Raw genomic sequence first — 15027 nt, 5'->3', positions numbered from 1 at the left:
GGATGTTCCTTTAAAAAGCAGGGGGAAAAAAACTGTGGTCCTGGCTAATTTAAGTGGGCTAATAGCTTAAAGAGGGTAGTGCCTGGAGCAGACTGCTAGGAAATGCTTTCAGAAAGCCGGGCTGCACCCACAACTGGGACAGTGCAAATAAGCCAAGCCCGGCTATGGCTGGAGACTAAACCTGTTCCAGCAGAGGTGCCCAGAGCTGCCTGGGCTCTCAGCAGTGCTATTCTCATTGATGTAGCATTTGGGACTTACTTAAGGAGCAGATGCAACTGACTTCCAGCTTGCTGTTTTTACATACATAACTGTAATTCATACAGAGAAATACCAAAGAGCAGAGGGCTGCAAACCTGTCTATTGCTTTTGCTTTGTTTTTCCACCCCCAGAGAGAAATGAGCTACTGTGGCAAATCCATGCCATTGAAAGACCACAAGTTTCCTGTGGCAGCTCCAGAGGGGAAGGGAAGACCGTGCAAAGATCTTGACTACTTTGGGGAACGTGCTCTGAATCCTCAGGCCCTTCATGATTCCAGGAAGTTGGACTCCAGACTGAAACTCCTTAACATGTGCTTCCTGATGCTGCTCCACTCCTGTCCCCTCTCCCCTCCACCACCCCTAACTGTGACCTGGGTTCCTTGGCAACACAGCCTCCTACTCTCTCCTCACAGCCCCAGAATCTGGGGTTAGCCTAGAGATACTGAGTTTCCGGCAGATTCAGCTCTGGTTCCATGTGTGGCTCTCTGGGGACTGGACTCTTCATTCCTCGCGACTTAGGCGTGGGTCTGGCCCGGAAGGAAGGGCTGATGGAGAACGATGAGGAGGTCAGAGAGGAACAGGGAGGAGTGAAGCAGAGAGGGTGAAATGAGATTCCAGGAGGAGGTCTGATGCTTCCCGGATAGGGTTGCCAGACTTAGCAAATAAAAACACAGGATGCCAGTTACATTTAAGGTTCAGATCCACAAGAAATACTTTTTTACTATAAGTACACACTTATACTAAAAATGTATCTTTCTTCTATCTGAAATTTAAATGTAACTGGTCATCCTGTATTTTATCTGACAGCCATACTTCTGGATGCTTCCAAGTTTTCCCTCTCCAATATTACACCGTGCCCTGGGCACATTTCCTGCAAGCTATATTCTTATTACTCAGCTCAAGGACCTCCCATTATTTCCACTGCCTACCACACCCCAGGAGACATCCTCATCTGCATAGCAGAACCCCCACAGCACAGACACCCCACCCAGTGCCTGGTCTCCCTCCTGCTGTTCTCTGGCTCACCTCACCCCAGCCCCATGCCTTCCTTATCCAAGTCTCCCCACCTGGAGTTCCCTCCCTTCCATTTGTGTATTTACATCCAGCTGCCTTTCATATCTCTCGGTTATTTGGTGCCTCGCAGATTTCACTGCTGTAAACAGAATTTTTATCTAAGCTCAGTGCTTAGGCTTCCTGAGGGCAGGGACCAGTCTCCTCTTCCTGACTCCTCAACAATGCCCAGCTCTGGTGGCCTGAGGCAAGTGAATGGGAAGGGCAGGAGGGGAGCAAAAAGCAAGGTAGACCGAGAGGAGGAGTAGGGGCAGGACAGAGCTGGAGAGAGGAGGCGAAGGGGCGGGGAGGAGAGGAGGCTGGCTAGGTGACTGCCCTGCCCAGGTGTTATGCTCTGCTTTTCCCGGGGGCTCAGGCCAGCTCTCCTGGTCAGACCATGAGAAGAGAGGGACTACTAGGGGAATGGGTGTTGCTGGGCTCTGCCTACTGCCCCTCCTGCCCCTGCTCAAAGTGGACCCTTTCCCTTCTCAGTCGGTTGGAATTTGGCTGGAAGAGGAAACCCATTGACTGGGAGTGGGAGATGGGGAGCCGGGTGGGGTAGGTAGGGAAAGCCAAGAAGCCTAAAGAGCAGTGGGAGAGAGAACGGTGAGATGAGGCTGGCAAGGACCAGGGAGCAGCTGGGGCGGGCGATGTGAAGGAGCAGGTGAAAAGCAGTCGGACACCGGTAGGTTGGTGCGAGCACCGCCCTGTCCTAGGTGAAGCTAATTGGTTTGTTATCTTTACCCACCAAAGCATTTACTTTGGTTAGTCGCCCGATCCACAAACACTTTCGAGGAGATGACATTACCGAAAGGGAGGAACATCTGCATCAGCTCAGCGTCCCCAAACTCCTGGGGCAGATGGTAGATGAACAGGTTACAGCCCTCGGGCCCTGCGGTGAGGGGAGGGGATGGGCGGGGGAGGAGGGATGGCGGGGTAGGGGAAGAGAGAGACAGAGGAGAGGTGAGCGAGTTAGGCAGCGCAGCAGGGAGGGGTGGGGGCAAGGTTAGGAGGGGGGGTCTCATTCCAGATCCAAGGGTGTCCCGGAAGAGTCAGGGATGCTGAGCTCCGGGTCTGAGCTCCAGTCTCTGCTCTGCCCTTGGGCAAGTCACTGAACCTCTCTGTGCCTCAGTCACCTTTTCTATAAAATGGATCCCTAACTAAGGCTTGGAAACCATAGGGCTCCAGGGGCGGAGTCAACCTCCTGCTGTGTCTCTGGAAACCAGGTGAGAGGAGAGGGAAGGCCCAGAAGATCCGGCTGCCCAGCCCCTGCTCTGGGGGAACCAGGACATCCCCTGGGGCAGCCATGTCCTACGCTGGGAGACATTCTACTTTCCCCTCTCGCAGGCCAGGCTTAGACTGTAGGAGAGGGGGTGGCAATCCTCCCCCTGGCCTGCAGCCTCTCCTTCCCATCTGGCCCTGATGGCCCAACTGTCCTGTCTGCTTCCTCATACCCAGGAAACCAGGATTTATCCTGCCTCCTCCTGTGTGGGTGTGTGGGAAGGGCTGCAACCCAGGCTCTATGAGAAGCCAGGGAACCCTCCAGCCTCACGACATGAAGATTCTTCATTTCGTTACCACAGTAACAGCCCTGCAAACTTCAACAGCACGAACTATGTGTCGGGCTGTTCTGAGCTAACTCGCTTCATCCTTACAGCAGCTTTATTATCGTCATTCTCACTTCACAGATGAGGAAACGAGGCCCAGAGAGGTTAAGTCACCTGCCACACAGCTGGGAGAGGGCTGGAGCCAGGCTATGAGCCCGGACTGTCTGTCTCCATGGTGTGAGTTCTCTCCTTCTTCCTACCAAAAATCTCAATACCCCCGGCCCCCTGAACACTGTGGAGGACTTTAGCTTTCTAAATTTCCACTAGCTATTTACCTGTTTCTTTTTAAAGAGTCAAAATGCTCAATTTTAACTCTTTGAAATGGAAATCATTCCAAGATGCATGCTAGATAGCATAATGCCACATGTAATTTCACTTTTTAAAGTGACTTGTGGTCATTTCAGTGATGGCATCCAAGCTATAGTGGGAAGGGGAAGGAAACAGCTGCACTTAGAGTTGAGTAAGAAGCGAGGTTCTGATCAGCAGCTGCTGGAAACCCAGGCATGAGCTTAAAAGTGAAGGCTGTAAGGCACCGACATGGGCCGCTCCATGGCTTTTACAGCCACAATCAACCATCCTTGTTCTCTGGGAGCAGCGAGGCTGCCAAGCAACCCAGTTGTGGAGCAAAGGCTCTATCTAGAGTCTCTGCCCTTTCTCTTCTTCTGCTCCTCTACCTTCCACTCTCCTCCTCCTTTTCTCCATCTGTCTCTATCCCCTCGGGGTCCACAGCCTACAGCAAAAATTTCCCCAACCCCTAAAGCTGCTGAAGGAGCCGCTTGGCCTTCTCCCTCCTTGGTGCTCACCCTGTGCCCTCTGCCCACCCCAGCCCTCTGGCCTCCCTTCCATGGACAACTGGCTCCCAGGCATCCTGCCAGGTGACGGCGCATTCAGATCCAGACACAAATGTGCTCCCTCACCCTCTTCCAGGGGTTCCTAGTGCTGGATACCCCTGAGCTCTGGTGGCCCTCCCCTCACCCTGTCCCCTCCAACCATGCTGTCTTCCCACTGGTTCACGCCCTGTGAATGTGCCCTTGATGGCCCCCAGCTCCCCATAGCCTCCCTATCTGAAAGGACCTCCAGCCTCTCCCTGCTCATGCCCCAAGTCCATACTCCATCCTCTGCGGGAGGGGCTCTTTCTCCTTTATGTCTGGAGATTTTCTCTCCAACCAGACTGGCTGCTCCCAGGCACATGCACCTTTTCATGTCCTCCTGCCCAGTCCCCCTCCAGCCCCGCCAACACCTTCCTTCCTCTCCCATCCTCACTCTTCCAGGCCCTGACTGCTCCACCCCATGCTGACTCTTGACTTGGGGCCCTGGCTCCAAGTTCAAGTTCTGCAAGCTGCTTTATGTGGAAGCTGCATCTGTTCTCCTTAGAAACAAGGAGGCTTGACAGACAGGGCTCACAGGCTCAGTCCCAGGTGCAGGGTGTGTGGCGGAGCCCCAGGGAAGACTGTCCAGCCCAGGCCTGACCGGGAAGCCAGAGCAGCCACTCTGGACCCTTCCCCTGGACAGTGAGCCCACACACTGTCTAACTCCAGCTGCCGCCAAACCCTTCTGTACTCCCTCATTCACAGATTACAGAACGTGCAGATGGCAGAGCTGGCAGGACTTTAGAGACCAATCTGGTCCACTCCAGCCTTCTGAGAAATGGTGAAGTGGAGCTGCAGCATCAGAAAGCAGCTACCCCTGACCACCCTGCAGCCCTGGCAGAGCCGCTGTGGCAGCCATCCCTGAGGGCAACCTCGTCTCATCTCTGGGGCAGATGGCCTCTGGGGGATTCAGGCATCTGTCAGTTTTCAGGCTCAGCTCAAAGATGAGGAGTCAGCAGAAGTGTCCTCCCCTGCTCAAAGAATATCCTGATATTTCCATGGCATTCTATATGGGGAGGGGACCATGATGTAAAGAGGCCAACTCTTGGCAGGGCTTGAGGTACACAGCCTTCTTTCTTATCCAAGCCTTGGACACCTCTGTGGGACACAGCTTTGGGACTCCAGCCCACCTTGCGTCCGCCTCTCCCTGGCCCTGCGCTCACCTTGGACTCTGCAGCAGCTGTACCATTGCTCCCACTGCTCCCCCTGTCTGGACCGCCTGCCTCCCCAGCTCTATGAGCTGCCAGCCTCTGCCCATCCTTCCAGACCCACAAAAGCCTTCCTGACAAGCCAATCCCAGTGCCACATTCTCACCCACTCATGCCGAGCGGCTCTGTTGGTATCGTGTGTTACCCTTCTCCATCCCCTGCTTCCCTGAGGTGGCTCAACCCATGCACCATGGCCTGGGAAAATGGGGACAATCGTGGCAGATCCCACCACCCCAAGGAGAGGCTGGAGCCAAGACTGGCCGCACAGGGCCTAGACTAGGGAGCAGGGTTGGGGAGCAGGAACTGTAGCTCCTCAGAGCCGGAGAGAAGGAATGAGGAGGAGTTCAGAGCTAGGCACATGGGGTAGTGCAGAGCATGGAGTAGGAGAGGGGCAGGAGGGTCCATGAGGGCCTGAGTTTGTTTAAGGCCTGCAGTAGGGGCTGTCATGTTTGTTGGGCAGGGTGGCATTGACCTGCAGCTGTGTGGGGGTTGGGGCAGGATTTAGAGACCCCTGAGTCAACAGGTCAGGTGATTCAGGGAGCTGACGATGGCCTGAAACTAGTGGGAGAAAAAATAGCAGGGCCTGTGGGCACAGCATTCTGTTCTGGACCTGGAGCAAGCAACATGGGGACTCCTGAACCCCACCCCTTGTGGCCCTGGTCTGACTGATAAAGGCTTGGACTGGGGAGAAGGAAAGGGCAGGGCAGGCCCAGGGCTGCAGCCAAATGAGGGGACCTCCCACCCCCACTTCACCAGCGGTAGCCCAGTGTCCCTCAGCTGCAGCAGCGTGAGGCAGGGGACAGGTTGGGCCTTCCTGTCCACCCCTCTGAGTTCCTGTAGCTTGGATCTCCTGGGCGTGGGAAGCCCTGATGTCCCGGATCTCAGAAGCTGCCTGCTGGGTGTGAGCTGGGGCAGTATGTCTCATGCACAGCCTTGGAAGGGGTGCTAGCTTGGTAAAGGAAAGGTGGTGCGCACAGACACTTGCGGAATGGAGTTTGGGGGCAGACTCAGCCGGCTTGGTCCTCAGAGCCCCCGCCGAAAGCTCCCCACTCTCCTCACTTTCTGGTGAGGACACTGAGGCTGAAGGGATGGAGTGATTTTTTTCAGAGTCACAGGGGAAGGAGGTGGCAGAGTCTCACCCAGAAGGGTGTTCTCTGAAGCCCGAGCTCTCAGCCAGGCAGGCTCTGGCACCTGTTTGGGGTCCCTCACTGGGCCTGTCAAGTGATGTTGGCCAGCCCACTCTTTGGTTCCTTCCCAGGACTAACCTACATCCCAGAGCTCCAGGACACTGTGCTGCAGGGGCTACGAGGCAGGGTTCTGGAGGCCACTGGAAGGCTCTGAGCACACGGGCTGCTGGGGCAGCTTCCGTGCCTCGATACCTAGTGACCATTTCCATGGGGATGGAGAGGACAGGACCTTGTTAGTGTCCTGGCCCTCAAGCTGGGCTCTCTGTGCCAGGCTCACAGGGTCCCAGAGGGTGGGCCTATTCATTCAGCCTCCTGTCTTCCTGCTTATGTGGGCCTCTAGGCACTGGGATGGGAGAACACTGACTTGCATTCTGAGGTCCCTGCCATTCGACCCAAGAATCTTGCTGTCCTTCCCTGTTCACATCAGGGCCTTGGGTCACAGCTTTCCAGGAGCATCCCCTTCTTCCACTGCACTGGGGCACTCTCATCTCTTCTCATCCTGCCCAGGCAGTCGTCCTGCCCTGGGAGCTCCACCTGCCTCTCCTGGTGACTCAGAGGGCACAGCTTCTGTGGTTGATAAACTCATCTCCCTGTCCCATTCCCCTCCACCATGAGCACTCCCACTTCTCCCCATCCTCCCCTCTGGCCAAATCCTGCCCACCACGGGAGGGGGATTCTTGGACCTCACCTCCTCTGGGGCCTCCCCTTCTTGACCTTCTCAGCCTGGCTACCAGCTTTTCCTTAATGCGCACAGCTATCAGAGCTGGTTCTGCAAACTCCACCATACTGTTGGAGTCTCACCTCCCAGCTGTGCCCCCTGGGAACACAGTGGTGTGCCCTCCAATGAAGACCCCAAGGATGAGCCTCTATCTCCTCTGGAAGACTAGAAACTCCCTGGGACAGGGACAAGGCCTCTACTGGCACACACAGGTCTAACCTCTGCTAGGTTCTGTTTAAGGGATGGTTCAAGGGCTTGCCAAGGAAGAAAGACAAACCCAACCGTTCAGAAGGGGTTCTTATAGACCAAGGTATGGATATGTGAGCTGTGGCAGGCCAGCAGCAATGATGGAGGGGAGTAGGAAAGCCAGCTCATGTGGGACCTGCTGGCCCTTAGGGCATTCTTTCCAGGCCCCTGCCCCCGGGTCAGGTGCAGAGCTGCCCACAGGAAGCGCACCTCCACCCTCAGGTTGGAGAGCCGCTCCTTACAACCCTGCTGTCCTCCCTTGCCCACTTCAACACAGCACACAAACGTGGCCACCTTTCACACACCCCAGCCCAAGGCCCAGGTGAGCAGCCTCTTTGGGGAGAACGGAGGGGAGGGGCCCAGGAGTTGGCCTGCAGACTCACCTTCTCTCTGCTGCTGGGGGATCATTGGAGGCGGCTGAGGAAAGGCCTGGCTTATCTGACCATAGGCAGCAGGGTAGGCGGCTGCTGGAGGCCCAAGACAAGAAGCAAGAGCCGGCGACAGGGCAGAGAGTGGAAGCAGGAAGAAAAAGAGATTTCAGTGCAGGCAGTAAAAGCAGACCAGCCAAAAGCGCCCTGCCCCTCAGCCACTTAGGACAAAGCCAGCTTTCAGTTCCCGGACTAATAGAGGAGCTGCAGGGTAAAGACTGGAAATGTGTGTGTGTGTGTGTGTGTGTGTGTGTGTGTGTGTACATTACATACGTACATGCACATGCGCATGTGTCTGTGTTTCGGGGGTGGCAAGTTTAATTTGAAATAGTGGATAAACCACGTGTGCATAACACACAATCATGGATAATCAGAAACACCAAAACGGCCTGGACAAGATCTCCCCACACCACCTGGTAATCCCCCACTTCTCTGAGCCACAGCTGACTCCAGTTGGCAGGCCTTCATTCCCACTCAGATGGCACCTGTGTGGGACGTGGGGGGTCACCAGAGGTATGGAACTAGCCTCTGGGAAGGCTGCCAAGGGGTAGTCCCAGGGACAGAGGACTGAGTTGGATAAACCTGATTGTCCAACTGTAAAGGGCCTGGGGTGTGACAGGAGTGGCCAGCTCCCTCCTCTGTCTGGCTCAGCTCCCACAGCAGCGGAGCCTGAGGACAGAGCTCAAGGGACCCAATAAGTGACAGCACCTCTTCTGGGCTCTAGATGGGCCAGACCAGCTTCACCTCAGTCCCCCCACCCCTCTCCAGGCAGCCCCACACATTCATGGGAGACAGCACAGGGAAGAGAGACCCTAACAGGGTCAGGCAGTAGGACACAGGCTAGGCAGGGAGGATTATGGGGTGCTGTGCAGTCCCAGGGTGAGAGAAAGACAGGCTTGGCTGACAGCTCGGCTTGGGCTCGGTGACCCCAGGCCTTCTGCTCACTCAGTGCTGTCCCTTCCCACCTCTCCTCCTTTGCTCCCTGTCCCACCTGCTGGGGCCCCATCCTGCTGACTGTTGTGGGGAGGGCTGTGGGGGCTGGGGAGACGGCATCTCTTCTAGAGGCCCTCTTTCTCTCAAACCAGGCATCTGTGCTTCCTGGGCCAGTGACGGTGACCAATGGTGGGCAGCACCTGGGTCCAGCCTGGCCTGGTGTCAGACCTGGTACCCCTGGGCAAACTGGCCCTGTTAGTTCCATAGGGAAGGGAAATCAGGCCTCAAAGACAAGTAACACCCAGCAAGGGTGAAGCTTCCGCCTGGCCTCCCCACGTGCCTAAATTTCCACCAGCCCCCACTGCAGGGGCACTCTAGGTGCCCCGCTGACAAGAAGGCAGCCTGGAGGGTCTCTGCCAGCACAGGCCTCCCTCCTTCCACTCTCTGCCCACCCCATGCAGTGCTGGGCCCAGCTCTGAGGGGGCACTGGTGTCACAGGCATGGAGAGAGAAACGAAGTTGGGGAAAGAGCCGTGGGGACCCGTGGATACTAACGACCTGCATACTGCTGCACTCCGGCGTAGGCCTGCTGCAGGGGGTCCGCGGCGGTGGGGCTCTGCGCTGTAAGGAGCCAAGGGGACAGAGGTCAGCAGTGCCCACCACACTGGCCCTTCCCCCCATGCCCATGGGGACAATGATGCAGCTGTACCACCTTTCCTGGCTATTGCAGGCTCTGCTCTGGGGTAGGGCATCTGAGACAGACACCTTGAGTGCCTGGATCCTCTGGGGGTTGCCCGCCCTAGACCTTGGCAGGGTAGAGAGTTGCCCACCCTGGCTGGGGGATGCAGGCTGCAGTTGGCCTAGGGTTGGGGTGAGATGGGGGCTCACGAAGAGCACTGTGGAGGGTTGGGGAGGAGACGCCAAGGAAGCCTCAACACTGAGGCTGGTGGGGATGCATGAGGGCCCCAGCACTGCAGAAGGGTTGTGGGGAAAGGGGACAGGAGCTGGAGACTGTTGCCGGGTGGTGGGCTTATTCTTCACGATCCTCAGTGGAAGTGGAGGACAGTGAATGAAGGGACAGCCTGGCAGCTCCAGGTGGGTGAAAGAAAGGGCAAGAAGGCCTCACCCTACCACTTTGTCCTCCTGGGCCACTGTGCCACAGAGGGACCCACCCTCACTGTCAGGGAAGCTACATGAGGCATGTAGGTCTTCCACTCCTAGCCCTTGGCCAAGTCCTCTCAGCAGGGACCAGCCACACAAAGGAGGTCTTCCTAGCAGACCGGGAGTGGGATGTTGCCCACAGAACCGAGGAACCAGAAGACCAAGGACCTTCCTCCTGTCTTCTGACACTGTGACCCTGCGATGTCTCCTGCCTAGTGGGAAGAGAGGTCCCCTGAACTGATACTTTGGCAAGAAACTCAGGGAAGCTGGGCCGAGGGAAAGGCCTGGTTCCCTTCTGTTGCCTTTGCTGTCTCTGCAGAGGCTGTGGGCAAAAGCTTGAAGCATGGGCCAGCAGTAGGCACTGGTTTTGGTGACCAAGGCTGGTGGTGACTAATGTGGGAGTGGGCTGGCCTTGGGGGCCCAGAGAGGTGGTAAAGGCAGCGGCTGCCCAGAGGGAGGATGGAGCCCTAAGATGGCTTGAGGGAAAACCGGATAACACAAGGTGGCAGGAAGGAACTATCTGGGCTTATCTGCCTGTCAACTCAGGCCAGCTAAGCTAACTGGCCCCAGGCTTTGGGACCTTTGGTCTAGGGAGAGTGCCCCAACTTCCCTTCTAAGCACGTTTCCCTATCTCAGTAAAATTCCATTAGAAAAAGAGCATCTGGGCTTGGTGTGGTGGCTCACACCTATAATCCCAGCACTTCGGGAGGCCAAGGCAGGTGGATCACCTGAGGTCAGGAGTTCAAGACCAGCCTGGCCAACATGGTGAAACCCCGTCTCTACGAAAAATACAAAAAATTAGCTGGGTGTGGTAGTGGACACCTGTAATCCCAGCTACTCAAGAGGCTGAAGCAGGAGAATTGCTTGAACCCGGGAGGCAGAGGTTGCAGTAAGCCAAGATTTCACCATTGCACTCCAGCCTGGGTGACAGAGTGAGACTCTGTCTCAAAAAAAAAAAAAAAAGAAAAAAAAAAGAAAAAAAAGAAAGGAAAGGAAAGGAAGAAAGAAAGAGAGAGAGAGAAAGAGAGCACCTGGAACTGAGAGGTGCCCAGGGAAAAGCCTGGTGCAGAGGTCCCTGGAGACAGTGGGACAGTAGGTTCCACAGCCCCCAGAAGCAGGATGTGGCAAGGGAGCTCGACCTATGAGGGCTCTGTTCAGCTGTGGGGAGCTGAAGATGGGCTACAATGCAGGTTCCTTCTTGCTTGGGGCTGTCCCAGTCCCACACCCTGTCTCTCTGTTTCCCCCATGGTAAGGCTGGAACAAAGGGCTCCCCAGTGTCATGTGCTTGGCAGGGTGGTCTCCTCCCTGCCTTCCCTCTGCCCCTCTGCTCTGCCAGCCTCTCAGCTCTATGGAGGGAGAACCGTGTCCAGATTGTGCTCTTGGTCTTTCCAGCGGCTCACCCATGCTGTGTCTTTATGCAAATTAGAAAAGCGTGCCCCTTCCTTTGGGTACACGGTTTGGTGCCCTCATGCAAAATATAACCTGCACGATTTGCATGGCAGCCTCCAGCACAGTGCCAGGAACATCATAAGCATCTGACAAAGAGGACGATGAAAAGAATGAACGAACAATCTTCAATGTTTGTGAGAGCCACCCCTTCAAGGGTATTTATATGACAGTAAAGGCCACACTGTGTGCATCCAGCAAGAACCCAAGAGGGGAGATCAGAAAACTACCTGGGGCTAGGAAGCAGAGAAAAGCATTTATGAGACCCCTCTCTACTTCTCTGCTTAACGACCTCGTTAGTAACTGCCAAAGAGTGAACGTTTTGAAGGATCTCGCTCATTACAGCAGATCCAAACTCTGCATTTAAAGATGGTAAATTAATTTTTTAAATGTACTACTTTTCTCCTTTCCTTCCCTCCATCCCTCCCTCCCTCCCTCTTGCTCTGGCAGGGAATTGTTTATGAGATGTGGCAGATTGTTACAAATAGGGGAAAGAAACATTTCCAAATTCCATGAGGGAAATAGCTCACAGATGCTGGAGGGGGTGGGGAAGGAGCAGGTTTATCAGGATCCAGAGATCGATCCAGATGGGCTTGTGGGCAAGGAGAGGTGGGAAATGAAGCCGCCAGATGTGCTGGGGATCCCATCTCCCAGCCCATGAACCTGAGACTGGTGGGATCTCTTCCCCCGGTACCTCCAGCTTGCCTAGCCCCTCCCCTACCACCCTACCAGCTTGGGGCCATCATCCTTAAACAATACCCCAGATCCTTAGAGTCCCATCACTTCACTCTCTAGACTCCTATGGCCTCTTCTTAATGGACTGAGGGGTATATCATGGGGCAAGCCCTGGAATGGGGAATGGGACAACTCCAACTTCAAAGTCAGAAAATTCTCCTCTATTTCTCTCTAGTACAGTGACCTTGCACTCTGCTGCTGGTGGGACTTTTTTTTTTTTTTTTTTTTGAGATGGAGTCTTGCTCTGTTGCCCAGTCTGGAGCACAGTGCCACAATCTAGGCTCACTGCAACCTCTGCCTCCTGGGTCAAGTGACTCTTCTGCCTCAGCCTCCTGAGTAGCTGGGACTACAGACATGCACCACCATGACTGGCTCATTTTTTGTATTTTTGGTAAAAGTGGTTTACATCGTGTTGACCAGGCTGGTCTCGAACTCCTGACCTCAAGTGATTCACCCACCTTGGCCTCCCAAAGTGCTAGGATTACAGTGTGAGCCACCATGTCCAGCCCTGGTGGGACTTTTATATACTACAAATGCCTAAACTGCACTCCAGACAGGGAAATGAGAATGTCTGGGCTTCTGTGATTATATAAAGGCCCACAGTAGATTCTGATGGGTACCCAAAGTGGGGAACAGGACCCAGCCCCTGCTGCCAATCCACTTTGGGCTGGCCTGCCTGCCTGTACGCCAACCTCCTTACCACCACCACTCTTGCCAGGCAGGCCCCTCTACAGGAGGGTGTTCCCTGTTTATCTTCACCTTTCCAATTCTTGCCCATCTGTTAAAGCTCAATGGTAGCTTCCTCCCTGGGGAGGCTCTTTTGGGCTTCTTCAGCCTATAGAACCCTCCATTCATTTGGATCCTTTAGCATTTTAAATCTGAGAACATTCACTCTTGATGAAACTTAATTCTGCCTTATTGTCTCATCATTGTGTAGACTTAGACTGTGTTCTCAATGGACTCTGACCTCCCAAATGATAGGTCCATGTCCCGCCCTCCTTTTTGGGCCCCCCTTTCCCACCCCAAACTGGGCAGTTACTGATACTTACAAGGACTTTAACCTTATCCTCTGCCCTCCAGGAAGGCGGCACTCTTCACATCTCGAGAACATTGGCCTTAGAGCCTACTACAGGGCTTTGGGCCCAGCTTCCCTACCCTGATAGTAGCCCATTCTCCAGACCAGGGAGAAGAGCTGCTTCAGACCAACTGGACACTCTTACCGTGTGAGGATGGCTAAGTTTGAGGAACAAAGTTAATCAGGAGCAGGCCTCCTGGATCTTCCTGTGTTCTAGGCTTTTTGAAAAGAGGGTTTAGGAGCTGTCCAAGATGCTGGGCGGTCTGAAGTGCTGAGCTGTCCAGGGTGCTGATCGCGTTCTATGTGCAACAAGGGACAGGACTGGTCTCTATTAGCCAGACTGCCAATGATTATACCTCCCTCCACTCCTTTCCCAGAGTCTTTTCCTACTTAACACTAACCCTGATTGTTCTTCTAGTTTCTATCCCCTTACTTCTTGTAGGTTAAATTCACACTCAATTATTTTGCACTTACTCACCTCTCTACATGGTTGTACAACTGCACTCAGTCTCCTTTCTTCGCTAAGAGAGTACCTGGAATGGGGTTCTGTCTCCCTGATTAGAATGACATCTCCCCAAGGGCAGGATTTTGGTCTCTTTTCTGCCATCATGGGCTCCCTGAAGGAAGATGGGAGGCTGGCCCCCTCTGATCATAGAGTTTCATCAAGAAATGGAAAGAGGGCAGGAGCCACATCTTGTTATAACAGCAAGAGCAGGAAGAGCATGGATAAAGAAAGTGCTGCACAGGGAAGGAAGTGCTACTAGATGTGCTTACCTGGGTAGGGATGGATGCCATTGGCGAACACGGCTTCCGCAGCAGGTTGCCCATTGGCCTGTGGGGGGAGGCCGGTGAAGCCGTTCACCCCAATGGGGGACGGAATGCTAGGCACGGCTGGTGCAGTGATGCCCGGAGGGGTGCTGCCACCTGGTTCCAGGGATGTGGAGTAATGAAGGAGGGGAGGCAAGCAGAACAGACGTGAGGAAGGTCCACCCATAAAGCTCTACTCAACTGTTTCCAAGGACCTGTGGATAGACTTGGACCTCACATACCAGCTCAATCTTATCTATGACCCATGCCTTGGCTTATCTCCCTATATGAAGCGACTTCACATATCCCAACTGCATCTATCCTTCCAGGCAGAGTCCAAATTCCACCTGCCCAGGGAAGATATCTCTGACCCTTTTGGCTTGTCCTTAGCACACAGACTACTCTCAATGCCCTTGACTGTAACCACACTTGTTCCTCCTTCAGCCATTTTTCTTTCTTTCTTTTTTTTTTTTTTAGATAGTCTTGCACTGTTGCCCAGGCTGGAGTACAGTGGTGCAATCGTGGTTTACTGCAACTTCCGCCTCCCAGGTTCAAGAGATTCTCCTGCCTCAGCTTCCCAAGTAGCTGGGACTACCACCATGCACCACAACACCCAGCTATTTTTTGTATTTTTTAGTAGAGACAGGGTTTCATCATGTTAGCCAGGCGGGTCTTGAACTTCTGACCTCAAGTGATCCACCCACCTCAGCCTCTTAAAGTGCTGAGATTAAAGGTGTGAGCCACTGTGCCTGGCCTTCCTTCAGTCTTTTTCAGTGTTCTTGCTCTCTCCAGCTAAGGCAGAATTAGCTGGTCTTTACCTGGTCAGTAGGGGGCTTGATATACCTCTCCAGGAAGTTTTTCTGCTCAGATGGAGTAGGTCTTAATTCTGGCATTCTCTTGTACTGAGGCAGAGAAGTTGTTATAGAGCCCAGACTCAGCTCTAGCTCATACACAAAGTAGACACCTCGGTCTCCTCCAGTTGAAGCAATGGTAGTGGTCATGATGGTGAGGATAAAGTTGGGGTCAAATGACAATACCCTGTGTCCTCCCTATGCCAGGTGGGTGGAACCTGAGATGTGGATATTATGGTGATTGCACTGAGGTCCCAGAGGCTGGAAAGGGCCTTCCTCTCACGTAGGAACCAGGGTACCTCTGAGAACATGGACCTGAGTCTGGCCCACTGCCTGGATTCATGTGTATCCCTTGAAGGGGGTACACATGGGGATCAGAGGCGGAGGGTAGTGTTCCAGCTGAGCCCAGAGATGGCGCAGTCATTGTGGCTTTCGACTGGGAAAGGAACG

The 15027-nt window shown here is 54.4% G+C and overlaps 1 protein-coding gene across 50 annotated transcripts in view; it reads right to left on the bottom strand.

The window, feature by feature from the left end:
* The window catches only part of CELF4 (CUGBP Elav-like family member 4), a 322490-nt gene that overhangs the window by 13891 nt on the left and 293572 nt on the right, over positions 1–15027 (bottom strand). For 15 of the 50 annotated variants that reach the window (XR_012513121.1, XR_012513122.1, XR_012513124.1 and 12 more), the window contains exons 8-11: positions 13694–13843; positions 9058–9123; positions 7526–7609; positions 2116–2199 (exon numbers count right to left, since the gene is read on the bottom strand). Coding sequence is in view for 44 of the 50 variants with exons in the window: in XM_074383559.1 (XP_074239660.1) it covers positions 2116–2199; positions 7526–7609; positions 9058–9123; positions 13694–13843 (384 nt within the window). In the remaining 6 variants the exon portion in view is untranslated. The remainder of the gene's footprint in view (positions 1–2115; positions 2200–7525; positions 7610–9057; positions 9124–13693; positions 13844–15027) is intronic. The other 35 variants (XR_012513123.1, XM_039463662.2, XM_039463664.2 and 32 more) reach the window with 7 other exon arrangements.

The sequence above is a fragment of the Saimiri boliviensis genome, chromosome 13 (assembly GCF_048565385.1).
Source record: "Saimiri boliviensis isolate mSaiBol1 chromosome 13, mSaiBol1.pri, whole genome shotgun sequence".
Classification (NCBI taxonomy): Eukaryota; Metazoa; Chordata; class Mammalia; order Primates; family Cebidae; genus Saimiri; species Saimiri boliviensis.
Note: the sequence above shows the minus strand (reverse complement) of the source record. Positions and strands in the feature narration are given on the sequence as shown.